Source organism: Apodemus sylvaticus, chromosome 3 (assembly GCF_947179515.1).
Source record: "Apodemus sylvaticus chromosome 3, mApoSyl1.1, whole genome shotgun sequence".
Taxonomy (NCBI): domain Eukaryota; kingdom Metazoa; phylum Chordata; class Mammalia; order Rodentia; family Muridae; genus Apodemus; species Apodemus sylvaticus.
Genome location: NC_067474.1, coordinates 124,493,085 through 124,520,487, shown reverse-complemented (window position 1 = coordinate 124,520,487; position 27,403 = coordinate 124,493,085). Strand labels below are relative to the sequence as shown.

Sequence of the window (27,403 nt, the reverse complement as noted above, 5' to 3'; positions counted from 1 at the left end):
ATAACCTTGACCTTAGACTCGGCCTTTTAGGAAAACATTATCTATGACTTGAGCTTCACCTTTAGCCCCATATTTTCTTTTTGAAACTTGGACGGTTTTATTGGAGTTTGATGGAAAAGTACCATAGTGCGGGCAAGTGAGCTCCAGGAGAGTTAGAGGCGGTGCAAGGGTGGGCTCAGCATCAAGTCTGTGAGCAGCTGCCTGGGGAGGGGCAGCTCTTCAGAGAAATGAGCATGCTCAGTTCCAGCCAGGCTTAGGCTGTGGGCAGGCCCAGAGTGAGGGCTGGTAAGTAACTGCCCATGTTCTCTCACGACCATGTCATATGACTTCTTCCTTGGTGTAGAGTCTCCGACAAGGCGTCTGTCTCTTCAGAAAGGTCTGTGTTATCTGTACTCTCTGCAGTTCTAGAAAAGCTTTGGAATCACCTTTGCAAATCTCAAAAAATGTTTTTTTTTAAATTTTAATTAGCATTTTTTTATCTAGAAATTGAATTAAAATCGGATATTATGGAATGGGAATGCGTCATGAATGCTATGTTTCCATTTATTTAGGTTATGTTTCCTTTATTATAATGTTTGTTTTAAATTTTAAAAATCATATTTAAAAATCTCAGTCTTGCCGGGCAGTGGTGGCACACTCCTTTAATCCCAGCACTTGGGAGGCAGAGGCAGAGGCAGGCGGATTTCTGAATTCGAGGCCAGCCTGGTCTACAGAGTTGTTTCAGGACAGGTGGGGCTATACAGAGAAACCCTGTCACGAAAAAAAAAACAGAAAAAAAAATCTCAGTCTTGGACTGGTAAGATGCTTCAGTGGGTAAAAGCACTTGCCACCAAACATGGTGGGCATGGCCTGAGTGACCCTGAGACCCACATGGTAGAAGGAGAAAGCAACTTCTGCAAGTTGTCCTGAAAATGGTAAGTTTCCCACAGATGTGCAGTGCAGTCATTAGCACTAAAAATGCTAATGTAAGGAAATTGGCACTATAATTAACGTCACTTAATCAGCTGACTCTCAAGTTTGTGCAGTTGACCCAGTGATGTCCTTGATACCAAGAGAGTATAAGTTAGCGTCACTTGGTATGCCTGTGAGTGGACCTCAATCATACATTTCATTCTGGCGGTTTCCATCAATCGTTTTGAGGACTCTCCTTTCTTCCTCATCCCACTGATGCCCCCCCTCCTTGGTGTGAGTGTAGCAGGAGGGCAGCCCCAGCATGCCCGGTGCACTGCCTCCTTCCTCGGCACTCCTAAGACAGCCTGCAGGAGTTGGTCCTCTCCTATCCCGGGCTCAGGGATCAAACCAGGTCATCGGGCTGGCATGACATCTGTTTACTTAGGACGCACTCATTGGCCACCCAGTTCTAGGCGAAAGTGTCAAAAACAAACAGTGGAAAAATGACAGCCTGTTTAATAAATTGTGTTGACAAAATGCAATATCAAGTGTCAAAGGAAGTAGATCCACATCTCCCAACCTGCACAGAATAAGTTCAGAGTGAATCAAAGTCCTTAATTTTAAAACTTGGCCTTTTTACTTAACCATTTATCTGGGTCTCTCTAAAGAAATAATTCCCAGTCTTTTTAAAAAAAAAATATACCTACATAGTTCTCTATGGTTTATTCAGTCATTTTACTCCAGAGTATTGAGAATGCCTTCAGTATTTGCTCAAGGATTTGATTCTATAGTGAGTAACCTACCTGGGATTCCAAAGGCTTCTGAAGTCGGTGGCTTAATGCCTTTCATCAGTTTTTGAAAATTCTCACCCAGGTAGTGTCACCAGCAATGAGCAGTGCAACTTGAAATTGCCATGAGCCCTGGGGGCGGTGTCCTTTAGGAACGAACCTCCACCAGGTGAAGTCAAGAGCTTGATTCAAGTCTCATAAAGGCAATCAGTCAGCAGGAAGCAAGACTGGTTTATTACAAACAGGCAGCGTGTGTGTGTGTGTGTGTGTGTGTGTGTGTGTGTGTGTTTGGAGGGTACTGCACAAACTTAAGAGGAAACTCAGACTTCTTGAGAGAAATGAAGTTAAGTTTCTTAGCAGCAGCTGTGTGCATGACTTGTGGGTTTTGAACTGTAGCTATGTTTAAAAGATTAAACTAGGGAAAGCATATAAAGTAATTTCTAAGGTGCATTGTAGGGGGCTTGCAGATAAGGTATGCTGATTATATAAATGCTATGTATTATATAAAAGTATAGATCAAGAAAGGTCAGGAATTCTTACGACATGGGTCATAGGTGATAAGGTATCTTGAGTGTCGGCATGATTCGTAATTGTGGTAAGATTTCGTCAGAAAAACTCATACAGTATGTGGTTACTAAGAGTCATGGCGTGTGTTTTGACTGTAAACATGTTTCATAATCTTGTTCATGAGATTTCTCTTAGCACATGAGGGTATCCTGTTCTTTGCCAGCGTGGTCAAAATTTTTGACACTCAGTCACCTGGGAATGCACCCAAGACCCTGGGAATGATGGGCTCTTTTCCTTTCTCATGTCCCTATTTTATTCCTGTTTTTCTCTTTCCTCATTGGACTTTCACATCTGTTCTCTGTCTCCCCCAGTATTCCAGTCATGGACGCATTACATTTTCTTACCTTTTTTTTTTTTTTAGCCCTTTTATCTGTATACACACACACACACACACACACACACACACGAGTAGAGTCCGAAAGAAGGTGTCAGATACTTCTGGAGTTGCCCAGTGAGCCCTGGGAACAGAACTTGGGTCCTTTGGAAGGGTAGGGAGTTCCCTAATGTCTGACTCATCTCTCCAGCCCACTATGAGGACTTTATATCCCTCGACTGGCTGGCGCCATTGCTGTTTCTTACAATCTCTTTCAGGTCTCTAATTGTCTTAATTGCTATTAGAACTCATCCACCAAGTTCTTAATTTTGATTATTATATATATTTAAAATTTATTGTAATTCAAGAATTCATATTTGGTTATTTGAAAAATAAAATGAGGAGCCAAATAGATGGTTCAGCATTTCCTGAATGTAATTCTTAGAACATAGATCCTCTTACCTCCGTGCAGGTCATACAATAATACAATAATAAATAAATAAAATTTAAAAATACCTCTTGGTTACTTATAAACTAATCTCGAGTTCCTGTTAGTCTTGGTGTTCAGTTATGTGTGGCTTTATCTGCAGAAGCACCTCCATATGTATGTTTGATTGTATTTACTTGTTGCTAGGCTATATTTGAACAATTGTTTATAGAAATAGAAGTTAGTACCAGGTAGTGATGGCACACGCCTTGAATCCCAGCACTCAGGAGGCAGGGGCAGGCGGATTTCTGAGTTCAATGCCAGCCCGGCTAACAGAGTGAGTTCCAGGACAGCCAGGGTTACACAGAGAAACTGTCCCAGAAAATGAGGGAAGGAAACAAAGAAAGAAAAGGTCAGCAGCCTGTAGAGGAGATCTTTCACCCACTTTGCTAGTCAGACTCACTAATTAATATGGGAGGTTCTTTTAGTCTTTACAGGTAGTAAGACCTTCGGGGCCTACACAGATGCCCAAGCAGTTGCTTTAATTCTGATTTATCCTTAGTTCCACAGTGAAGCCATTTTGGGATCCCAATCCAGACATAGCCAAATTTACCAAAGTTCCTTTTGCTAATGCAGTGGTTCTCAACCTTCTGAATACTGTGGTATCCTCCAACTATAAAATTATTTTTGTTGCTACTTTATAGTAATTTTACTATTGTTATGAATCATTTTCCAATGGTCTTAGGCAACTTCTGTGAGTCATTCAACCCCCAAAGGGGTCGGTCACACCCGACGAGTTGAGAGTCACTGTACTGGTGGGCCCTGCTCTTCAGCTTTCTTTTAAAAAGACTTTTAGGTTCAAGCTCAAATTTGGCCCAAATACTGTTGGCACACATACAGACAGATCTTAAGTGCGTCATCCAGAACACAGCTCCTCCTTAGGAATTTATAACACTGCCAGGCAAAGAGCATCCCTAAATACTAGGCCTCTCCTCCAGATGTTTGCCCTTTACAAGATACTGACTAGGAACTCTTTACTACTTTGGCTTATGGTAACTGTCTTCTGTCGGTTTTTCCCTTTCCTTTCCTTTCCTCCCTCTTCCTCTTCCTCCCTTCCTTTCTTCCTCCCTTCCTCTCTTCCTTCCTTCCTTCTGTTCTGTTCTGTTCTGTTCTGTTGAAGCAGGGTTTCTTCATATAGCCCTGGCTGTCCTGGAACTCACTCTGTAGACCAGGCTGGCCTCAAACTCAGAGATCCACCTGCCTCTGCCGCCTGCGTACTGGGATTAAAGGTGTGCACCACCAGCACCTGGCTGACTGGTCTGTCTTTCTTTCTTTCTTTCTCTCTCTCTTTCTCTCTCTCTTTCTTTCTTTCTTTCTTTCTTTCTTTCTTTCTTTCTTTCTTTCTTTCTTTCTTTCTCTCTCTTTCTCTCTTTCTTTCTCTTTCTCTCTCTTCCTCTCTCTCCTGTCTCCTTCCTTCCTTCTTTTTTAAGTTTATCTAAGTTAACTTTATTTTTAACTGATACATAAAAACTTAAGATCCTGCATATGTCTTAATGTACATGATGTTATTTTAAATAAGCTAAGCATACCTATTTCTGCAAACATAATCACTTCTCTATGGTAAAAGCTTTCTAAATGCTTTCTTTTAGCTATTGGTATTTACAGTAACCTAGCAGTACAACAGCTCACCAGAGCTGCTAGCTTCTGGCTAATGTAGCTTAGTACCTACCAACCTGCCCTTTCTCCATCTTCCCCCACCCCCCACTCTATGCACCCTCTCACAACTGCACCCTCTCACAACTGCACCCACTATCAACCTCTGTGGCTTCCACTGTTGGGAGAATGCAAAGGAGATGGTGTGGTGCGTATGTGTCTATGCCTGGCTTATTTCATGCATTCCGTCCATGTGGCCACAAATAATGATTTTTATTTTTGTTAATGACTGAATGGTATTCCACTCTGGAATATGTGTGTATATGTGTCACATTTTAACCCCTTCATCTATTAATGAAGCAATTAAAAAATAATCAGCCCAGCTTTTTTGGTTGCTCCCCATGAGAATATTGGTCTGAGGCATAAGTAATCTATTATTAAACATACTTATTCCTTTTGTTAGAATTGTTGAGTATTTTGTAATTCTGCCTAGATATTGGATCTGTGTAAAAAATCAGATGCTCCTTAAGATGAGCCTGTAAAGGAAGTGACACTGACGTCTGATGTTCTGTTCTAGCTCGAGATGCAGATGAGCGAGAGAAGTGGATCCATGCCTTAGAAGAAACCATCCTTCGCCATACTCTTCAGCTTCAAGTAAGAGGCCTCACGTGATGTTGGTGCTCTTCTTTGGCGGTGGTGGGGGTGGGGGGTGGGAGGAGTTATTTTTTAAATAACTGATGTAATTCAATGAGAACTCTTAATTTCTTGCCTTTTAATGTTATTGATTATTCTTTTTTTTTTTTTTGGTTTTTTTGGTTTTTGTTTTTGTTTTTGTTTTTGTTTTTGTTTTTTTTTGGTTTTTCAAGACAGGGTTTTTCCTGTATATCCCTGGTTGTCCTGGAACTCACTCTGTAGACCAGGCAATTATTCTTAAAAAACAAAAAACAAACAAACAAAAAAAAAAAAAACAGGAATGAAGACAGTGTAAGGCAGTTTTGTTAAAATGAGCCAGAATCATTCTTAAATATTTTGTATCAATAATAGACTATTGATACAACCAGATTATAAACTTAGACATAATAATTAATAAGTGCTGAGAGTTTACCCTGTTTCTTTTTGATAGAATTTGACTATTACCACATACACGTGGTTTAATACTGATTAGGAAAAAAAGTAAAAGTGGACTCACCACAAAATGGGTCAAGAAAAACAAAAAATCCAGCCAGGTATGACGTTTGTGCTTAGTTGGCCTCAGACTTCCATCTGTTTGTGTATTCTGTTTACTCTGAGTAGAGCTTATGTTCAAGTGGGCCTTCCCTTGGTGGCAGTGAGACTGGTGGCAGTGGTTTTCAGCCTCATGTTGTAGGAAGTCTAGGTCCATAGTCAGTAACAGTGACACGTACAGTGGCTGATGGTGACAACATTCAGGAGGCTGAGCCAGGAGCCATCACTGAGAGTTTAAGGCTAGCCTGAGCTACAGTCTGAGATCCTGTCTTAAAAAAATTAATAGAGTGCTTTCACTTTAACTGCGGTAATGTGTCTGATGGTAGCCACTCAGAATTTCTTAGTCATGGACCTGAGATGTACTGGAGAAACACATTGCTAATAGGATAGAAGATGTCTCCACCCAACTCCTGCTCTAGTGGCTCCGGAATAGGAAACAGAACAGGGTGAGTAACAGAAGCAGCGCCTGCCTCTGCAGCATAGAGAAAAATGCTTGCTTATGCCTAGCTGCTAAGGAGCGGCGGCATTTAGAGGATTTTGTTTTATTTTTAGGTTTGAATTGTAGAAAACTGGTGCTTTATGACCCCCTTCTTTTTACTCTGTCTTACACCAGAAGTTGCCTTGACTTGGTAAGGGTCATCTCAGGTCTCACTGCTACACGCCGAGAGTGAGAGCTCAGGCAGAGGCTTAGAACGGCGTTGGATGATGTGAACATGGAGTTGAAGGGGGTTGTTTCTAGTTTAGGTAGTTCCATAAAGAATACTGCATACTTTGGACAGTCTTGCGGTCTGATTAGAAGGTAGCAGTTTTAAATTTAATCGTGTTGAATGTTACAGGCAAGATTTCCAGCTTGCCTGGTTGTACTGACATTCAAGTGTCTGGTGTGCGGTCAGCCGTAGCGGTCAGCCGTAGAGCCTCTGCTGTAGGACCCAGGTGAACCCATGGAGTGCTTTTACTTGCTCACTTTCCTAAGCACATTTTAAAGCTTTCTGGCCTCTGCATTCTTGTGAATGGTGTTCTCCCCGCCCGCCCCCCACCCCCCAGCACACATACAATGCCATTTGCCCTCCTCACAACTTAGCTCAGAACTGACCTCTTTGGTAGAACAGATGAGGACAATTGCCCTCCTCTAAGCCCAAGGACCTTCCTGTGCATTCCACAGCCATTGCACAGTTCACAAGTATTTTTGGCAGGCTGGTGGTAGCAGGATCTTGCTGTGTAGCCCACGCTGGTCTTGAACTCAAGATCCTTCTGCCTCTATTTCCTGAGGTCTGTGGCTCTGCTCTCTTAAAAGCACACGGAACTTCCGTTGCTAGGTAACTTCTTACATTCACGTGCCAACTTTGATCCAATGTTAGGATCAGAATTAGAGTTTGGTAAGAAGAGAGCTTAGATGTTTTGGGGACAGCAGGAAGGAAAAGATACTTTTGTGATGTTTTAGATTTGATAGCTTTGGCATTTTAAGAATAGATATAACATGGAAGTTCTTTGTATTTTTTTTAAACTTAGTAAATAGAGAGGATAGAACATTTAGAAATATGAAGTGAGTGTTCCCTTGAGTGGACAGGACTGTCTTCTCAGTGGCAGCGGGGTAAGGTAAAGAGCCTCACTCTGGAGCTGGAATGTCTGACTTGTAGCCCAGAGCTGGCTGGGGGTTAGCATTTTTTCATTAACATTGACCTCTCTGGCCAAATTCTGATGAGGACCATGATAATCCCTCTTCCTTAGCATCACTGTAATAGTTACAGGAGTCCAGTGCAGACTGGAGTTGCATCTTGGTTGGAAAAGCTACATAACTGTCAGTTGCAGTCATTCTTTCTCCTATGCCTGGAAGGCCACTCGTGCTCAACAGCTGTGAGTTATGTGAAGAGATGACTGAGGTGATTTGTGAGTGGGTGACGTTCCTTTCCACTGTTTGTTGTTGAGTACTTGGAGACTGTAACACACTGTTAGACACTGAGATTGGCTCTTTTGGAAGGCTGGGGTGGAGATTCAGTGGCCTGTTCTTGAGAGTCTGTATCGGTGTGTACTCCTTTGCTGGCTTCTTCTCTTTCATCAGTCTGCTTTAGTTACATAAATTCTGTGAATTACCTATTTTTGTCCCTATAGCTAAGGACGTAAGCTTATGAGGCACTTCTTCCTCATCACACCTGGTGGGCCCCCTTTTCCGTTGGACTGTGTTCCTAAGTTGACTAGTCAGCCGCACTGCTCCGTCCGGGCTATCACTAAGACCTGAACCACCTCAAACATCGGAGTGCTTTCTTAGCCCATCCCCTTTTCCTATCTTATTTCCTCCAAACCTCTCTTGCTCATGTTGGTCTGGGCCTTGCATTCATTTTTTCCCAGCCATTTAGTGTCTTCCTAATTTTGTTTACCTCATTTCTCAGTGCAGACATCATGGCCTGCCTCTTCAGCATTGCTTTTCCCAACACCATTAGAATTTGTCTCGGGACAGTTTGTATTGTGCGTTCGTTATTCTGTTCTCCACTCCTGCTACTGCCGCTGTCTGTTTCCTTTGCTTTTAATGTCTGTTATAAGGAAGCCACAAAAGTGAGGTGGCTGCATCTATCCCAATTGTAATTGTTTTCTATCTCTATTGGGACATCCACCACTATTTATAAGTCCTCCCCCTCTCTTTCTTTCATCTTTATTCTCTTCATTCTTTTTCTGGGTCGCCCTGTTTCTTTGTATCATCAAGTTGTGATAAAACCAGTCTGCAGATAGGAAGCACAGTGGAGAATCTGAGCGTTTAAATCTTGTGATGTTGAGTTTTCTACAGTGGCTCTCTGTTAACCTACACTCTTCTCTCTCCCTCTTATTCCTTCTTCCCTTTCTTCGAGTCTCTCCCTCTTCCTCTCACTCACATATCTTCTCTGTTGTCCTTTGTTATCTGTGTTCTCTGACATTTCCATGCACAGTTGCCCTCGTCCCCACTGCTGTCAGCTCCTTCTCCCTGCAGACTCCCTTGTCATATGCAGCGCTTTATCTTCTGTTTTGTGATTCACTGTCCCGGTTGTAACGTCTTTGTTGACTGCTAAGTTAGACAGCTCCTTGGAAAGAGCCAGAAGACCACTGAACCCTTTAACTCTCTCTTCTCGGCCTGTGAGCAGCTTACCTGGCTGCTGTACAGGTATAAAAAGCAGTTTTACAAACTTGAGTAAGTTCGGGCTCAAATTTTAGAAAAAATTCCACAGGCCCCAAAGGATAGAATATGAGTTTTATGCTGTAATATTAGTGTAGGCAAATATAAAGCAAGAGGTAAATGTCTCAGATTTAAACTTTTATAAAAACATTCCAAAAGAACTTGCAAATTAAGAGCAACTATAACACAAAGTAACAGAATCTAAGATTCATTTAAGCTGAACCCAGGGGCAAATGCCTACACTTCTAGATTCAGGAGGTAAGGCAAGGATTGCTGCAAGCTGAGGGCCAGCCTGCACTGGTGAATTCCAGGCCAGCCAAGACTTCAGAGTGAAACCCTGTCTCAGAAGGAAAAATTAAAATCAAGCAGTTAATACAACTTGCTGAACCCCACTTTACAAGGCTATTTACAATGAAGAAGGCAGGCATGATAACCACTGCAATATGGAAACCCAGACTGTCAATGAGGTAACTATTGACTGGGCATAGGCATTCTGTAAATCTGACTACACGTGCACGTGCATTTCAGTGTAGAATATGTTGACTTAGTCATCCCAGCTACTTTTCTCTGTTCTTACTGCTGGGGAAGCTTCTTTTATATGACACATGCCATGAGGTCATTTGACCTTTACGTGATTTGTCATGATATGGCCAAGTACAAGTGCCAGCCTCATCATAGACACAAACATAGGCAGCAGCATGTCTTGGAAGCCTTGCTTTAATGTTGCTACTAAGCTGATTTGATAGAAGTTCATGGGGCTGGGAAGATGGCTTAGGAGTCAGGACGCTTGCTGTGCAAGCGTGAAGACTTGAGTTTAAATTCCCAGCACCCACATAAGAAAATGCTGGACATAGCCCTGCACACCTGTAACTTCAGTGTTGTGACAGGGTTGCTGTCCAACAACCAGCCCAATTCAGTTCAGTTCAGTGAGTGACCTTCTTGAGAGACTAAGGTTTAGAACAATAGCACATGCTCTTCAGCCTCCAAATGCATGTGAAACCATGGGTATATGTAATATATATACCCATATGTATTACATATGTAATACACACACAGTATACCCACACATAGTCATACATACAGTCACATACATACATACACATCACCTTTTAAATAGGTGATTATGCATTGTTGTAGAGACTACTTTAGAGAACAGTTTGAAAATTCTCAGGCAGCTGTTTAAGCATAGACCTTTACATTCTTTTAAAGTCTGTGCTACAAATGAGTTGGTAATAAGATACTTACTTGCTGTAAGAGAGTTGTCAGAGGGTAAAGGTACTCACCATGCAAGCCTGGTGACCCAAGTTCAATGCCCAGAACCCATGTAAAGGTGAAAGGAGAGACCCTAAGTCCACAAAGTTGGTCTTTGATCTCCACACATACACTACAACACAACATCCCATAATGTGTGCACACATGTACATGTGTGATATGCACACTCACAGTAATATTAAACAAGTTAAAATAGTTTTATAGCAAATGGCTTCTGTGATTATGAGGAACAAGAAATAGTGCTTTAACTCTTCTTATATATACAGTTTGTATGTGTGTACTGTTCCTTAGGTCAATAACAAAACAGAATTCCCTTGCTGCTGTTCTACAGGTTTATAAGTTATTCCATGTAAAGGATAGTTCTGTCAAGTTGACACAATCTGGAATCACCTGGAAGGGAGTCTCAAAGAGGGATGGGATGGTCTTCTAGTGGCCTGGGCATGTTTTGAAGGACTGTCTTAAGTTAATTGATGTGAGAAAACTTAGCGAGAATCCCTAGGTGCAGGAGGCATTGAACGCTATATAAATAGAAAAATCTCAGGCTGAGCACACGCAAGGAAGCCAGTGACCTGGCTTGTGTATATTTCTCCCTGCACTTGACTATGGGTGTGGTATGACTAGCTGTTTGAATTCAGTTCCTGCTTTAACTTCCCCATAATGATAGGCTGTAATCTGAAAATGTAAGCCAAAATAAACCCCATTTCCCCCTGTGTTGTTTTTTGTCAGGGTATTTTATCACAGCAACAGAAATGAAATTAGAGTACCCTTTTTTGTGTTGATCTCAAACTCTTTGTAAGAAAGGAGGAAATAGCTTTTATAAGAGCGTGGCTGAGTGAATAAGAAAGGCTTGGTAGCTTGTATCCAGAAATATCATTTAACCTGAGTAAAACATCAGCATACAAAATGAGGTGTGGTAACAATTTTTACCATGGAAGCATGAAGTCCATGTGAAGCCTTTTTATAATGAGATACCGAAGCATGATCACCTCCCAGCTGCCAAGCTTGTATAGACACACAACACAGACTCAGCTTTTGCGTGCGCTTAGGAGACTGAGAAACTAGTCCTTTAGTAGTTCTCAGGTACTTTGATTTTTACCTCTTGACTTTCATGTCTAAGTCAGATTATAGAAATCTTTCATTTCAAATTTATTTATTTAATTGGTGGAGCATGTTCTCTTTCTCCTCCTCCTCTCTCTCTCTCTCTCTCTCTCTCTCTCTCTCTCTCTCTCTCTCTCTCTCTCTCTGTGTGTGTGTGGGGGGTGTGTGTGTGGGGGGTGTGTGTGGGGGTGTGTGGGTGTGGGTGGGTGGTTTGTATAGGTCATAAGACAACTTGTAGGAGTCAGTTCTCTCCTCCTATGTGGGTTTTGGAATTAAACTTAGGTTGTTAGGCTTGGTATAGTGGGAACAAGCAAAAGAAACTTATTCTAAGTACTACCATTTTGTTTTCCGATTCCATTTGATTAAGTGGGAAGGAGAACTTAGGGAAAAGCTAAGCCCAAGGTCCCAGGCCCTGGGAGAGCTGGAGGCTTCCCAATAACTGAACAGCCCCTGTTTAAGGAAATAGTTATCTGAATCTAGACATCTCAGGGGCATTTTATAAGGAAACAATTGTCTGAGTCCAGACATCTCAAGGACTACTTCTCCATCTTTCTGGCAGAGTCAAATTAAGTTCATGTTTCCAGGCCCAGGAACCCACTCCTATCCTGATTGATGGAAACTTCCTTGTTTACCCCTTACATCAAAATATGACCGACACCCAGCTTCCCTTGCTTTATGGTTTCATCCTCTAAATATGCTGTGCAGTGTCCCTCCAAGGTTGCAGTTCAGCTCCCAAGTCTGTTCTGCAGCCCTGATGGATCATTAGTGGCCTGATTACAATACATTTTTGTCATCTACATTTACCTGATGGTTGAGTTATGTTGAATTTAAGTGGACCCCACATTTGGTACATTGGCGAGGAATCCAATCACTCTACCAGCATCCCTGGTTTGTAATCATCCGCATTGAGAGATTTCATTTTGAAGCTCAAAACCTCCAGAGGTGAGCCTGTTTTTTTGTTTTCTGTTTACCACCTGTCGGGTTGGAATCCAAGAAAGGAGAAACTGGACACAGAATTGCTCCCAGGGTCAGAGGAGGTCGGCAGGCATACTGCTTCCTCTTTGGTTCTCACTGGAGGAACTCAGGTCTGGTTCTGGGTCCCCCCTTGGTGGGACATCTGGTTCTCTTCCCTCTCCTCCCCAACTCTATTGGCTGTCAGTCTGTCCATGTCTTTCAGTTTACGTCTGTGGTTTCGTTTAATTGCTTAATTGTTGCTCTTTGTTTCATATTTGGAGGAAAGGCCAGGCTTCATCTGCTGGCCACTAACCATTGACTTAATTATAACTTATTTCAAGGATTTTCAGAAAAAAAGTGACTGAATTGCGGCAACAAAAGCTGATAGACTGGTCTTCTTAGAGCCGGGCGCTAGCAGCTTGGAGGCAGGAGTGGCCTTGCCTCCTGCCTGGATCTAGTGTTCAGCAAGCCAGGGGCTGCCTGATGTGTACAAGCTGCTCTAGAGGGGAACCTGCGTCTTCTCCCTCAGCTTTTCTGGTAAGGAAGGGAATGGCTAGTTCTGCTGCGAAACCTCTGTGCCCAGGACAGCAAGGGTCAGCAGGCAGCAAGGTGCTCCTCCCTTGGAATCACAGCTGGAGAAAGGAAGGAACGTATCTGTCTATTTTAAATATATAAATGCATGTGCCCACTGTATGTTTGTTTCTGACTGTATTCTATATAGATTACAGATTGTTGGCTTATAAATTATTGTATATGGTTAAAAATGTATAACATTTCTAACAGAATGTTAGCAAGTTATAACTCAGGATTAGAGCCATTCTGGGCAGCAACAGATGGCGTGAACCAACCGATGAAACAGGTCTCCAAAGGTACTTTTAAATTGGGATAAGATTCTGTATCATTTCTGTTCTATCTTTTAAAAAAAAAGCTAGGTTTATAAAAAATAAAATTTAAAACTATGCTTGCTTAATGAGGTATTAAAGCTGCACCTCCATGCATTCATATACAGGAACTTTTCGTGCTGGTAGCCAGATTTTATAACATCAAAATAATCTGCTTGGTATTGATTTTAGAGACACTAAATTGTTTACACTGTTAAAACTTGGTTTTGCCTTCTAAAAAATATGGTTATGCTCAGTATCTTCTTCACTCTTTATAAAAGGTTCTTTATTTTGATATTGCAAAAACACACAATTAGGAGATTTTAAACTCCTTTAAAGAAAATTTTGGAGTTTTACAGAAAATTAAGAACTAGATTTTTTTAAAAAAAAAAAAAAAACCCAGCTTTTAAAAAACATTTAAATTTGTAAGGCTATATGGCATTTTTAAGTTTATCAGGTATTTTATCATAATGTCTTTATTAATATCTGATCTTGATATAGGTAATTAAAAAAAGGTAAAAAAAAAAAAATAGAGCCACAGTTAAACACCAGAGACTCAAGAGTTCTTACAATGCAATGAGATAATGACTTTGGGTAATCTGACAGAGAGCCTGGAAGTTTCTCACCCTATGGGTTACAACCTTTTGGGGTCAAAAGACCTTTTCACAGAGGAAGCCTGGGTTTCCTGCATTGTTTATTTTATGATTGAGTCACTACAACAATATCAAGTAGCTTGATATTGACCCATCTCACCAGCCTCGAGTTGCCTACCAGACTGACCTCAAACTTGATATTTCACTGAGGCTGGCCTTGAACTCCTGATTCTCTTGTCCTTCTACCCACCAAGTGCAGGATTATAGGTATATGCCACCATGGCCAGCAAATATAGGAATATTTTGAGAATTTTTCTTACGTGTTAATACACCAAGTTCTTTTTGAGTACGCAGTTGTTGTTTCCTTGGCTTTGGTAGGTTTATCTTTAGCATTACATAGAAAAATGGGTAGTGTTTTACTTTCTCCCTCAAGCGCCCCACCCCCACTCCCACGCAAAGGAAATGCCTGCAGTACAGATGTGTCATCTTCTCCACAGGTAAAGTAGTGTGAAGGAGAAGCCACCTGGTTGGGCTTCCTCCAGCCTCTCCTTGATGCTCTCAGCAGAGCCTTTGCTCTTTCTGAGGGGGAAGTTTTGGCTTTTAAGTTAGAATTTAGGATTCTCTAGAATTCATTTTTCTGATGAGTTTTCTTGGTCTAGTTATAGCTCATCTGTTCTGAACTCTGGGAAGCATCTAAGAACAGATGGTCCATTTTTACAGAAAGCTAGAGGTTATTGAGATAGCCAGAATTCCATTTCCACTGTGTATTTTAATAGAAATCTTGTGTATGCTTTTCTGCCTTTCCTTTATAAAAATGTTAAATTTTAATTGGTGCATGTTCAACTCAGAACATACAAAGAGTATAGAGAAGTTATGTATTTAGATGAGTATTTATTCAACATTCACTGTATTCTTCATATTATAATAGTTACCAAGAGTATGACTGTGTATAAAACTACCCATAGTCCTTGTCTCTATGGAGTCAGTCTACTATAAAGAAGAGAGCAGAAACCATAGTGGGAATTAGATTTCTAAAATCTACAGGCTCAGCAAGTCACAGCACTTGCCATGCAAGCCTGGTGGCCTGAGTTCAACCCTCAGAAACTGTAAATATAGAGGAAGAGAGCTGACTTCATAGTGCTGTCTTCTTCAAGTGTGCCTTGACACACACATACACACATACACACACACACACACACACACCAATAAATAAAAATATTTTTAAATGTGATAATGACATCAACAACACATGGCATAAAAACTTAAACTTAGGCATGGAAGTGCAAGCCTTTAATCCCAGCACTCAGGAAACAGAGGCAGGAGGATCTCTGTGAATTTAAGGCCAGCCTGGTCTACAGAGTGACTTCCAGGACAGCCAGGGCTACACAGAGAACCCCTGTTTCAAAAAAACCAATAAAATAATAATAATAATATAATCTCTGTAGAAATATATATAACACTATAATTTCCTCCCATACTGTTTTTCTAGAAATAAACACATTTTCATTTCTAACCTTACTAATCCTGATATACTTATAATGCACAGAGATTTAAAAATTGAGCTATATAATTTTTTAAATTTGAGAATTAAATAATAGAAAGCAATTTTATTTACCTGTGGCAAAGAGCTGAATATTTCTTACTGAATTTAGTAAGTTTTTAAAAATAAAATCTAGAAGTTCTCTCAGAATAAAGTTAACTGACCAATGCAGAATCTTATCTATGAAAATGAGGGCAATGGTATCCATCAAATATATAGTTAGAAATTGAAAAACTAGTCTCTTGTCCTCGTCTTCCCTTTATGTCCCCTAGACTGGCTCTTTTCTCCTCCTGTCCAGTGTGCCGAGGCTGCCCCAGCACACTGCCTGGTGTTTCATTCCCACAGGCGTTTGTTTCTAAGTGTCGTGCCAGGCCCTTGTGAGGAGGAGCTGCGGACAGCTGCCGAGCAAGCCTGGGCACTGTAATGAGCATCGCAGGCCCGTGGGGAGGCTGCTGATTCTAATTCCGAACAAAATCTTTCCGTGTGACAGTGTGTTAACTGTAGTTTGTTTCCCTTGGTGAAGCATGCAGCCTAGATTGTGAGATAGGTACTGCTTCTCCCACATGCCAAGCGATGCATGTGCTCCATCTGGCCAAGTTCCTACATAGCAATGGACTGGCTGACATCAGTTTTGACATTTCTGAAGACAGGCAAAAATGTTGAGGTTCTATAGCCCACTGCTGAGGCTTGAGTTGTATTACATCTGCTCTAGTCAGTTGCCTCTGTTGCAGGGTCAGTGCCAAGAGACAATTGGTTTGGCTTAGAACACAACAAAGTACCCTATATTTTAGTTTTCAGTTCCAAGCTATAGAGAGGAGGAGAGGGGAAAGGAGGGAAGGGGAGAGAGAGAGAGAGAGAGAGAGAGAGAGAGAGAGAGAGAGAGAGAGAGAGAGAGAGAGAGAGAGAGAGAGAGAGAGAGAGAGAGAGAGAGGAGAGTATTATTTGAGTGATTTCCTGTTTTTCATCTCCCTGCCTTACATATAATAGGCTTCCCCTATTATCAGTATTTCCTGCCAGGATGGTACATTGTTCTCACTGTTGATTTCTAGTAACACATTATTGCATAACACATAGGTTTTGTTTTGTTGTGGGTTTGTTTGTTTGTTTTTATGCACTCATGCAGCTCAGGTTGGTGTCCATCTCACTATTTCGCCAAGGCTGATCATGCTTCTGACTCTTAAGTGCTGGGGTTGATGGGGCTGGAGAGATGACTCAGAGGTCAAGAATACTGACTGCTCTTCCAAAGGTCCTGGGTTCAATTCCCAGCAACCACATGGTGGCTCACGACCATCTGTAATAACATCTGATGCCCTCTTCTGGTGTGTCTGAGGACAGTTACAGTGTACTCATATACATAAATAATTCTTTAAAAAAAAAGTGCTGGGGTTGCAGACATGTATCACCACCACCACCACTAGCTCAAAAAAAAAAAGTTTATTCTTTATATTGCTTATGAATTTGGACAAATTTGTATTGGCCTTACAGTATCATACATAGTATATTTCCTACCTTAAAAATGTTCTGGGAACCTGAGAGATGACCCAGCAATTAAGAACACCTGGGTGATCTTCCAGAGGACCCGGCTTGGAGTCCCAGCACCCACGAAGCAGCTTAGAACTGACATTAGCTCAGTTCTAGGGGAGCTGATGTCCTCCTCTCACCTCAGTGGGCACCAGGCTTACCTGTGATTTATGTACACACTTGCAGACAAAATCCTATACACATACCAATTTTTAAAAATATTTGACATTCTACCTGTTTATCTTTCTCTCTTCATAGCTATCACTTTTTATAGTCTCCAGAGTTTTGCTTTGTCCCAAAATGTTATATGTAGTATTTGGAATTGTACATTATTCTTTTGGGATAGGCTTTTTTATTTTTAAGATTTATTTCACGTATGTGAGTACACTGACAGTGTCTTCAGACACACCAGAAGAGGGCATCAGATCCCATTACAGATGGTTGTGAGCCACCATGTGGTTGCTAGGAATTGAACTCTAGACCTCTGGAAGAGCAGACAGTGCTCTTAACCACTGAGCCATCTCTCCAGCCCTGGGATAGGCAACTGCTTCTTCTTTCTTCTTCTTCTTCTTTCTTCCTCCTCCTTCTTCTTCTTCTTCTTCTTCTTCTTCTTCTTCTTCTTCTTCTTCTTCTTCTTCTTCTTCTTCTTCTTCTTCTTCTTCTCCTTCTCCTTCTCCTTCTCCTTCTCCTCCTCCTCCTCCTCCTCCTCCTCCTCCTCCTCCTCCTCCTTCTCCTCCTCCTCCTCCTCCCCCTGCCCCTCCCCTCCCTCCTCCTGCCCCTCCCCTCCTCCTCCTCTTCTCCTCTTCCTCCTCCTCCTTCCCTTCCTCTCCCCCTGCCCCTCCCCTCCTCCTCCTCCTCCTCTTCCTTCCTTCCTTCCTTCCTTCCTTCCTTCCTTCCTTCCTTCCTTCCTTCCTTTCTTTCTTTCTTTTTTTTTTTTTTTGTATAGCCCTGGATGTCCTGGAACTCACTCTGTAGACCAGGCTGGCCCCAACTCTGAAATACAACTGCCTCTGCCTCCCAAGTGCTGGGATTAAAGGTGTGCACCACCACTGCCCAGCTAGGCTTCTTATAGTTAGGAGAATGTGCTTGTTTCCTCTTGATCTTTACATGTGTGTTGGTTAGGTTTTTTATTAACTTGACACAAGCTATAGTCACCTGGGAAAAGGGAATTTTGAGTGATTGCCTTCCTTGACCTACTTGTAGGAAACTCTGTGGGGCATTTTCTGGATTGCTAATTGATGGGGTTGGGTAGCAGCCCTCTGTGGGTGGTCCTGCCCTTGGGCAGGTTATATAATAAAGCAAGCCAAGCAAGTACTGGAAGCAAGAAGTCAGCAGAGTCTTTCTGTCTTTTCTGCTTCCAGTTCCTGCCTTGTGTTCCCTGGTCTCCCTCAATAATGAACCATAACCTGTAAACTAAAATTTTCACCTTTCTAGACATGCTTTTTGGTCAGTGTTTTATCACAGCAACAGAGAAGTAAAGTATGATAATATGACTTGAAGGATCATTTTTATTACTGAGGATCAAATCCAGGGCCTCATAGACAAGCTCACACCCACAGAGCTACATTACAACAAGGCCACACCTCCAGACCCTTCACAGACACTTCAAACTGGAGACCAAGCATTCACACATATGACCCTGTGGGGGCCGTTCTCATCCAAACCACTATAGCTCCATTTTATCAAATATGAATTTATACTGTATGGCCCTGGCTGTACTGGAACTCACTCTGTAGACCATGCAAAGCTGTGGCAAGTTTCTTAATTGATGGTGAGATGCTATGGAAATACACTCTAGCTCTTATGTTGAGAGTGAATTTGTAGATTCAGGAAGGCTCTAGTGAAGAAATTCCAAGAAGGGCCATTATTTTGGATATGAGGAGAGCTGGAATTGAAAACACATTTAGGAGGTAAGAATTACAGAACTTGCTTCATAGATTTGAGTATGGACTAGAAGAGGTCCCTAAGGACTACTACATTTTTAGTTTGCACTTTAGAGTGGATTTACTGAGATAAAGATCATGGAAGAATTCCATGCTTATAAAAGTGGAATCAGAATGAACTTAGTGTTGAATATTTTGAAACAATTTACATCAACTAAAAATACCGTAAACAATGAGTACATCAGTGTAATTTTAGTGTAGCTGAGTATTTCTTGAACTCCATGTGCCACAAAAATTACAGCCAAAAATTGGATGCTTCAAAGAGTCGTAGGAAGGGTCAAGATACCAAGGAAAAATGGAACAGAAAGGTTAACTTGTTCCTCCAGATCGATAATGCCAATCATTGGTGTCTGTGAGTTCCTGCATTTTGGGCTTCTGTCCAGGTCTTCCAAACCCCAACTTCGCAGTTACACCATTTGGATTCTTGAAGTTCTTCACAAGCCACCTACACTCCTTATGGTGCTGTCAAAACAGCAAGCCCACGGACGTGTCACCTACAAGTACAACAGACACTCAAGCTCTTGTTTACTGGTAGGCTGTAGTGTTTCCTCCTCTCTCGCCTCCCTCGTGCGACAGAAACAACTTTCTGGAGGCACAATCAATTCTCACGGTGGAACTTCTGATCTCAGCAGCTGCCAAAGTATGGTGATGGTGAGCTTGAAGCCGCTGGCTGGCGCAGGTGAAGCCAGTTCCAGGCCTTTCCCCAGCTCTCGGGGGTGGGAGTCCTGAGGCTCCGGGGCTCCTTCTCAGCTCCTTCAGCCTTGACGCCCAACGGGGCCAACCGCCAATCGCCAGCCGCTCACCTCCCCTGCAGGTGACCCGTGGCCAATCGCCAGAGGCCTCTTTGCCAGGGCCAGCCAATCGGGGCTGCGCCTGGGCCGCGGCGCAGGGGGAGGGCGGGGGAGGGCGGGAGAGGGCGTCCTCCAGCGGCTCCAGGGCTGGGGTGCGGGGTACGGAGGGGCAGCGGGGCAGCGAAGGGCCCCTCCCCTGAGACGGCGGCCGGCCGCGGCGAATGGCTCTCCTGCTGGCCGCTTGTGGAGTGAGTAGACCCTCGGGTCCCCTGGCGAGGGGCCGCCTCCCCTCAGCCCACGCCCCCAAGCTCCCCTCTGTGGCGCCACTGCCCTGCTTAGGAAATACTTGTGTGGAACTCGGTTCTCCTTTCGAAGGCTGACTCACAATCACTTCAGTTGAGCTCTAAACTCGAAAGCTTAACTCTGACCCAGGCGCCTATTAAATGTAGAATCTTCCCTTGCAGGCCAAGTAGAATTTGGGGTGTTTAGGTGTTGTGTTGGAGCTTGACCCTGTATTTGTGTGTCAGTGATGGATGCTGCTGTTGTGGGTGGGTGGCTAGGGAAGGAGGCGGTTTTGTTTTCAAGTAGCTGCTGCAGATATTTTGTAAACCTAAGTATAGTTTTATGGGGTTCACGGGACAACTGTATGGAAGGTTTTAAGGTTGTCAGCCTTAGTTCAGTTGTGGAAAGTTGCCTGTGATTAATATAGCAGGAAGGGAAGGCCCCTGCTGGCCTTCCTGCTGTACTTAAAAAATTGTTTTAATCATAAAAGATTGAGAATTAGGTTGAAGAACGTTTTTTTAATGTGAAGGCTTGGTACTGCATGATTAAATTGTTTACTTTTTAGCTATATTATAGAAATTGAAAGACAAGTAACTATTTCCAGGCTTTTCAGTGGGAAAGCTGGCAGTAGTCTTAAAGTGGTAGTTGCAGTTTAAAACGTTCGCAGCGACTCTTAAAAAAAAAACAAAAACAGCTCTCATGAAATTACTCACAGGCCATCCTTGTGAACACGGCCAGTGTCGGAACAACCATTAGGGCCCCCGAAGTTACTAGTACTAACGTTTCTTGTCTTTTATTTGGACTTTTTTTTTTAACTTTTATTTTTTGTGCGTCTGTACAAGAGATTACTTAAATAGAAGCTGAATTGTTTTAATGTACTCCAGGGCAGGCATACATCACTAAGAAAGGGATTTTAGTTTGAGAATTTAAACAAGTAGCATTTTCTTTTTTTGAAGGTGAGCGCCCTGAGTTTGGTTTGAACAGGAATGACACTGGACTTGAAGCATGTCTCAGTAAATGAGAGTCTCAAAAAAATATATTGAGCACAGTCATGTTGAAGATTGGCAGGGAGTTGAGTTCAGTGTAGATTTGTTTGCTGTGATCTCTTCTCATTGGAAAGTTGGTTGTCTGGTTTGCACTTTTTGAAACAGGGCTTTGGTACTTGAACTCTTGACCTTCCTGAAGGGTTACATGTATACCACCACGCCCATATTTTTTATTTAGAAAGGTAATGATGATAATAGTAGTCATGTGTTTATACTAAAATATTAGAGGATGGCCCCTGGGATTTGTTAAGTTCTATCACTAAATGCTGTTCTTTGGAGAAGTAACAGATGTTTATAGTATTTTTTAAACTACAAAGAAAAGTTTTTATTGTTACTGTACTTAGAAATTATATTTTTGAATTTTTTAATAAAGATTTAGACAGTTACTGCTATTGTTAAAGCTAATCTTTCTCTTTAAATATTTTTAACAAAGGTTTGTACCTTACTCCCCATGTCTAAAGCTCTTCCAGCTTTAGTAATATCTCTGAGATTTGACAGGTTTTCTTGTATGATACAGCTCTGAGTCCTTTGCCCTCTCTCAGCTGGACTTTTGGGAAATCTGATGAAAGTGAGACAAGCCCCACCCATCCTCGGCACTCAAAAACACATTGACTGAGTCCCTCTGTGCTTCTGCTTTGGGTGCCTGCCCAAGCCCAGTTCCTGGCATCCCTCTGAGGCCCTCCACAGTGGGTGTGAATTCATCTCACAGCTGTCTGAAGCCAGTTGTAGGTGCTCTTCTCAAGGCGCTCCCTGTGAGCAGTTTCTCATTAGAACTGTCTAGCCTCTGAGCTCTTTCTCTTCATTCTTTCCTTTTTGCTTAGATTACCACGCACATTTCAGGTGGTTAAGGTTTGGGTTGGACCCTAGTGCATAGCACCTATTTATTACCTTTCCTTGTTCTGTAAAAGAAGGAGGCGAGTTACTCTGTGTGCCAGTATAGAATATGTTCATATCTCTTAACAGATTTTGCTAAATGAAAATTTTTCGTTCACCTGTGTGATTCTTATTAGGTTGTAATTTGCTAGAAATAAAGGTTTTACTCATGTCTGTAACCCTGGAGGCTTTGTCTCGAATGGAGGGCCTGGCCACATGGGCTGCTCTCTCCCACATGCTTCCTTACTCTGAAGAGAGATTGTTTACAGATTTATCAAATTAAAGTTTATATGACAGAAGATCCTCACAGTGAACACCCAAAGACTCAGGAAAAACTGTCTTGTTTCTGTAACTTGAGCATGGATATCTATGGATAGCTACATAGAATATGATTGGATAAAGAGCTATGATGTAATGCAATAATAGATGTAATGAAAAGCCTGTCTGGAGTCAGTCAGGGTAGCATTCCTTCTGGATAATGGGCCAGGACTCCTTCCAAAATGAAATATTTATGACTTACTGTCAGACAAGGGTCTCAAAAGAGTTTTTGTTTGTTTGTTTTGTTTTATTTTGTTTTAGTTTTTGTCTTTTTGGGACAATCCTACAATGAGGCCCAGGCTTGTCTTGAATTCATGATTTCCTTTTCTTTGCCCCTCAAATGCTGGGATTACAGGCATGTGCCACTGTACCCTGGCCTGATCAGAGGACTTCTTTAATGTATGGGAAAAGCTGAAAGCAATATTTCTGTCTGTTATGGAAGAGAAGGGTTCTGATTCTTAAGACTAGCTGTGGGTAAAGGAATTCTAGAGTCTCTTGCTGATTTGGGAGAAAAGGGGAACATGAGAAATTCAGATACTGTTTCTAAGTGCCCTTCCCTTCAAGAGTGTAGCATTCACAAGTGTGATACTTGGAGTTTGACTTTTTGAGCCCAGTAGAACATTGTAGGTGTTTAGCAAGTGGGTAAGTTGTATAAACTGAAGACATGACCACTTCATGATCTGGTTACAGGGAAGGGTTTTATTGTAGAAATGAGAGTCAAACAGCCAGAAGCATCTGGAATAGTCCACAGCAGAGAAACAAAGTTGTAGACTGAACATATCCAGCAGACTGGACCTCTGGCCATGAGAGAGGTCTAGTGTGGTGGTGGGGGTGGGGTGGGGGTGGGGTGGGGGGGGGAGATGAAGACCCAGAAGACCAAGTGAGGGCATAGCTGACATAGCAGGGTTATAAGGAGATTGAGAAGCTGAGTTGGAGGAAGTTTAGGGGAGATGTGTGTGAAAAGAGCTAGGATGTTAGCTTAGTGTAGACCCTGGTATGTGTAGCAGGTACTTGTAATATTGACGGAGCCCAGAGGCCAGCATGCAGTTTGGTGTGCTAATAGGTACCACATTTGTCCTTTCTGTCAGTGACAGGAGAAATGGTTCCTCTAGCAGAGGGGAACTGGCTTCACAAATTCCTGAGGAATGCTGGCATGTCTAACTGCCAAAATTTGGGGACATGAAATTTCCTTTGAACCTGACATAAATGATCAGACTATGAACAATTATATTGTAAACATAGTAACCTTTTATTCAGTTGTACTGGAAGTAGATTTTTTTTTCTACCATGAATTAAAATCATTGTTAGGTCATTCAACTAGTTGCTTACAAGTGTCACAGGGAATTGGAAAAAAATGTTTAGAAATAGTCCTGTGATGGTGGGCAGGGAGTCTTCCTAATCCCCATAGCTATGTGACTTATGATGTAGCTGAAATAATACTACTAGCTGTACTAGCACAGGTTGGTTTGGGTGCACAGTGTCACGGGAGGAAGCATGCTACTGGCTAGAGCAGTCAAAGTAATTAGGAAGGGGTGACATTTTTTGTTTCTTAAGACTAGGTGCCAGAGTAGCACATGCCTTTAATCCCAGCACTCAGGAGGCAAAGGCAGGTGGATTTCTGAGTTCAAGGCTAGCCTTGTCTACTGAGCAAGTTTTTGGACAGCCAGGACTACACAGAGAAAACCTATCTTTAAAAAAAATCAAACAAACAAAAAATTGGGCCCTGCTATTTCCTCCATTATCCTTAAACATGATCTTTGGAAATCCTAGTAAGCGCCTGGCCATATCAGAGAATCAGAATCAGCACATGGTTTTGCCATGAGTGGTAATTGTTGCTGCATATGTTCGTGTGTGTGTGTGTGTGTGTGTGTGTGTGTGTGTGTGTGTGTGTGTGTGTGAGAGAGAGAGAGAGGGAGAGTGAGAGAGAGAGAGAGGGGGGGGGAGAGTGAGGGAGGGAGATTGAGAGAGCTGGGGATGGTGGACACAAAGAGAGACAGAAAGACAGAGACAGACAGAGTGAGCATAAACGACAGACAGTCCTGATGTTGAAGTTTACTTATTTCTGTAGACACTTTCTTAGCTTTATTATATTGACTACAGCTTGTTTTCTTTTTCTGAAATGTGCATCTTCAGCTGAGTTGCTGTTTTTGTTTGTTTTGTTTCTTGGCATTCTAAAGCTTGTTTTAAACTCTGCTTGCATTAATGTTTATAAGTTTTGAGGTTACAATAGTTCATATGAGTTTTAGCTTTTTTTTGTCATACCATAGAAGACCTCATATATTTTTCTATATTCATAGAAGATCTACAGTTTCTTGTTTTTATTTAAATGAGATCAGTTATAGGCCCTCCAGTATAATGGAGTGTTTATTGTCTGCCCAAACCTGCATTAACCTGTAGGCATTTGCTTCAGGAGATCCTAGAACAGGAAGGAAGGAAGCCTAAAATCTAATTTATACACACACACACACACACACACACACACACACACAACCAACCCATCTTCTATAAGTAGTGGAAGGAGACTTCCAGAAACCAAGAAATTGGCCAGAGAGCCTGGAATCTAGGAATGTTTTCTTTTGTCAGTGGCCCCAGGATGTCTCACAGTGCCTGGCGCCATCATTGCTCCCCTTGCCTCTCAAACTCTAGGACTTTCCTGGTTCAGCCACTAATTTTAGTTTAATTTGAAGTTAGCATCTAGATCTGGAAAATACTCTCCAAAAGAGATCCTTCCTTTTCCCTGCTGTCTGAGTGTGTCAGAAGGCTTCATAGCCTGTGTTATGCAGGCATTCTATTCTTGGACTTTTGTTTGGCTTTAGCCCTTGGGAGGCAGTGACAGAAGAGTGAAGGAGACAAAAGAGAACTTTTAGAGTATTGCTGTTCTTTGGGGCTGGGCTTTGTTTTGTTGCTTTGTAACCATTTGTCCACTAGCTGTTGTGTAAGTCCCTGTTCTTCCTTCAGGCTCAGGGATAAAGCTTCCTTGAAGTTCTGTGTCCTTGAGTCCCCCAGAGTCTTTCTTTGGCCTGAGTAGTCCTGAACAGTTTCTTGAACACAAAGTTCAAAGACTGCATCACATGAGCCAGTGTCCTGCTCTAACACAGACCTTTGCCTCTGTCCAGAGCCTGGGTTCCCAAATGCTCCCCTTAAACCTCTCCTACCTGCTTTTCCACCGAGTCTTCCGGTGCCTTTCCTATCATCACGCCTCTCCCCCGTTGAGATGAGATACTCTAGCCCAGGGCTTCTCAACCTTCCTTATGCTTTGACCTTTAATACAGTTCTCATGTTGTGGTGACCCCCACCATAAAATTATTTTCATTGATACTTAATAATTTTGATTTTGCTACTGTTATGAGTCTTAATGTAAATATCTGATATGTAACCCCTGTGGAAGGGTCTTCTGGTCTGCAAAGGGGTTTTAACCCACTGGTTGAAAACCACTGCTCTAGATAAATGTTGAACTCCTCAAATTGATAGAAACTCTTTAAGTCAGGATCAGTGTCTGCTTCCTTCACCTTGGCATCGCCAGGGTGTCCAGCTCATAGTCACAGAAGATGCCCAATGAATAAATAATTACTGTAACAGGATTGTAAAGCCCAGAGTAGTACATGTAAAAATGAGCTCATGACAAGATTTGGCATGAGAGAATGAAATTTAGAAGGGGTAAGACAGTTGTCACAGCCTGCTCTTTTGTGTCACACCACCATTTGTTGTGATAGTCTTTTCTCCTGTTACTTCTTTTATATTAAAAATCTCGTCAGTGTCAGATCTCAGCATTCGTGTAGTCTTTAATAACTGAGCAAGGTATCATTTCAAGGGAAGCTGATCTAGAGCTTGCAGGAACAACTTTATGTTTAAGTACTATTAAGTAAGCACACTCCAGGATTCCATAGTCACCATCTCCCACAATAGAGAACAATTAATTAAGATTATCTTGGTAGACTTCCAACTATTTAAATTGGATAATTTTGTGTGTACTTTGAGCAGCTTTAGCAGCTGGGCCTGTGTTTCCTTCAAGTGGACATCCAGTAGACGTAGAAATCAGTTACCCAAAGACAGCTTTGACAAATGCATTTTTTAGGGATGAGGCCAAGACAGTTGTGGAATCTATCAGAGGTGAAGTCACATTAGGAGAACATAGTGTGTTTGTTTAAAAAACATTGTATAATCACAAGTTATTAGGAGATTTCTCAATTCTCGCTGAAATTCTCAGCTTATGGCCTTACACAGTTAATATCACTTTCTCCTGCTTATACATAGAGCATATTTCCAGGGAATTTACTTAAAATGATTGCCTTTGGTACATCTTTAAGAATATACTGAATAAAATGTTCATAATCTGAGACTGGGGAGGTGAAGAAGAATGTTTATTCTCTGCTTCACAGTTTAATTAAATGCTGAGTTAACTGAACCTGATTGATGACCTGAGAAATGGCTCAGAGGGTAATGCCCCTGCTGTGCAGGCCTGCTGACCTGAGTGACATCCCTGGAACCCACGCAAAGGTTGTGGGAGGGACAGCGCCTACTCCATGGAGTCATCCTCTGACTCCCACATGCATTCAATGACATACTCCTACCCCAAGAATAATAATAAAAAATCAAACCCCAAAAACCCTGCAGGTTAATAAAAATGAATAATAAAAAACAAACAAAAAAGACCCCAGCTAATTCAGTTGTCTCTGAAGAAAAGCTTTGTTGTGAAGTAGTATATTTTGTTCTTTACAAGTTTGCTTTGATAGACATTGACTCACGAGCATGTTGTTGACGGGAAGGTGTGGAACTCTCAGTGTCTTGTGTTTTGTTAAGGGGCACATTTTTTCCAGTATGACAGCAGGGGCTGTTTTCAGGGCTTCTGTGTTGCCTGGTGCTTAACATTTAAATGATGTTACAAATTTGGCCACGGTTTATTTTTCTTGGAACAGGGTATGAGTTTCAGCAATACCCAACCAAGCAATGCCAAGTTTTGTTTTGTTTTGGGCATATTTTAGGATTTCATAGATAATCTTGAATAATACTGGTGACTTTGCATATAAAACTTTGAAAAATATGTATAAATGGTGATTTCTGAATATTTTTACATTTTTATAAAATAAATACTTAGAAAAACTAAATATGTCAAACTAAAACTCTAAGAGTCTCTCTTGATTTCCCTCTTTCCTCTAACAGGAATTCATGTTTTTTTCCCCCCATGATTCAGGAAAGGAGGGAGGAAGAGGAGGAAAGAAAGGGGAGAGAGGTGGGCCTTTTGAAAACATAGCTTACAGCATTACAGAGTATAGTGGTTAGGCACAC

At 41.9% G+C, this 27,403-nt stretch overlaps 1 protein-coding gene across 6 annotated transcripts in view; it reads left to right on the top strand.

Annotated features, from left to right (window-relative positions):
* Positions 1 to 27,403, top strand: part of Osbpl9 (oxysterol binding protein like 9) — a 140,758-nt gene that overhangs the window by 65,315 nt on the left and 48,040 nt on the right. For 4 of the 6 annotated variants that reach the window (XM_052176989.1, XM_052176988.1, XM_052176987.1 and 1 more), the window contains exon 4: positions 5,217 to 5,293. In XM_052176989.1, the coding sequence (XP_052032949.1) occupies positions 5,217 to 5,293 (77 nt within the window). Of the gene's footprint in view, positions 1 to 5,216; positions 5,294 to 12,621; positions 12,867 to 19,721; positions 19,847 to 27,403 lie in introns of those variants that run through there. The other 2 variants (XM_052176990.1, XM_052176991.1) reach the window with 2 other exon arrangements.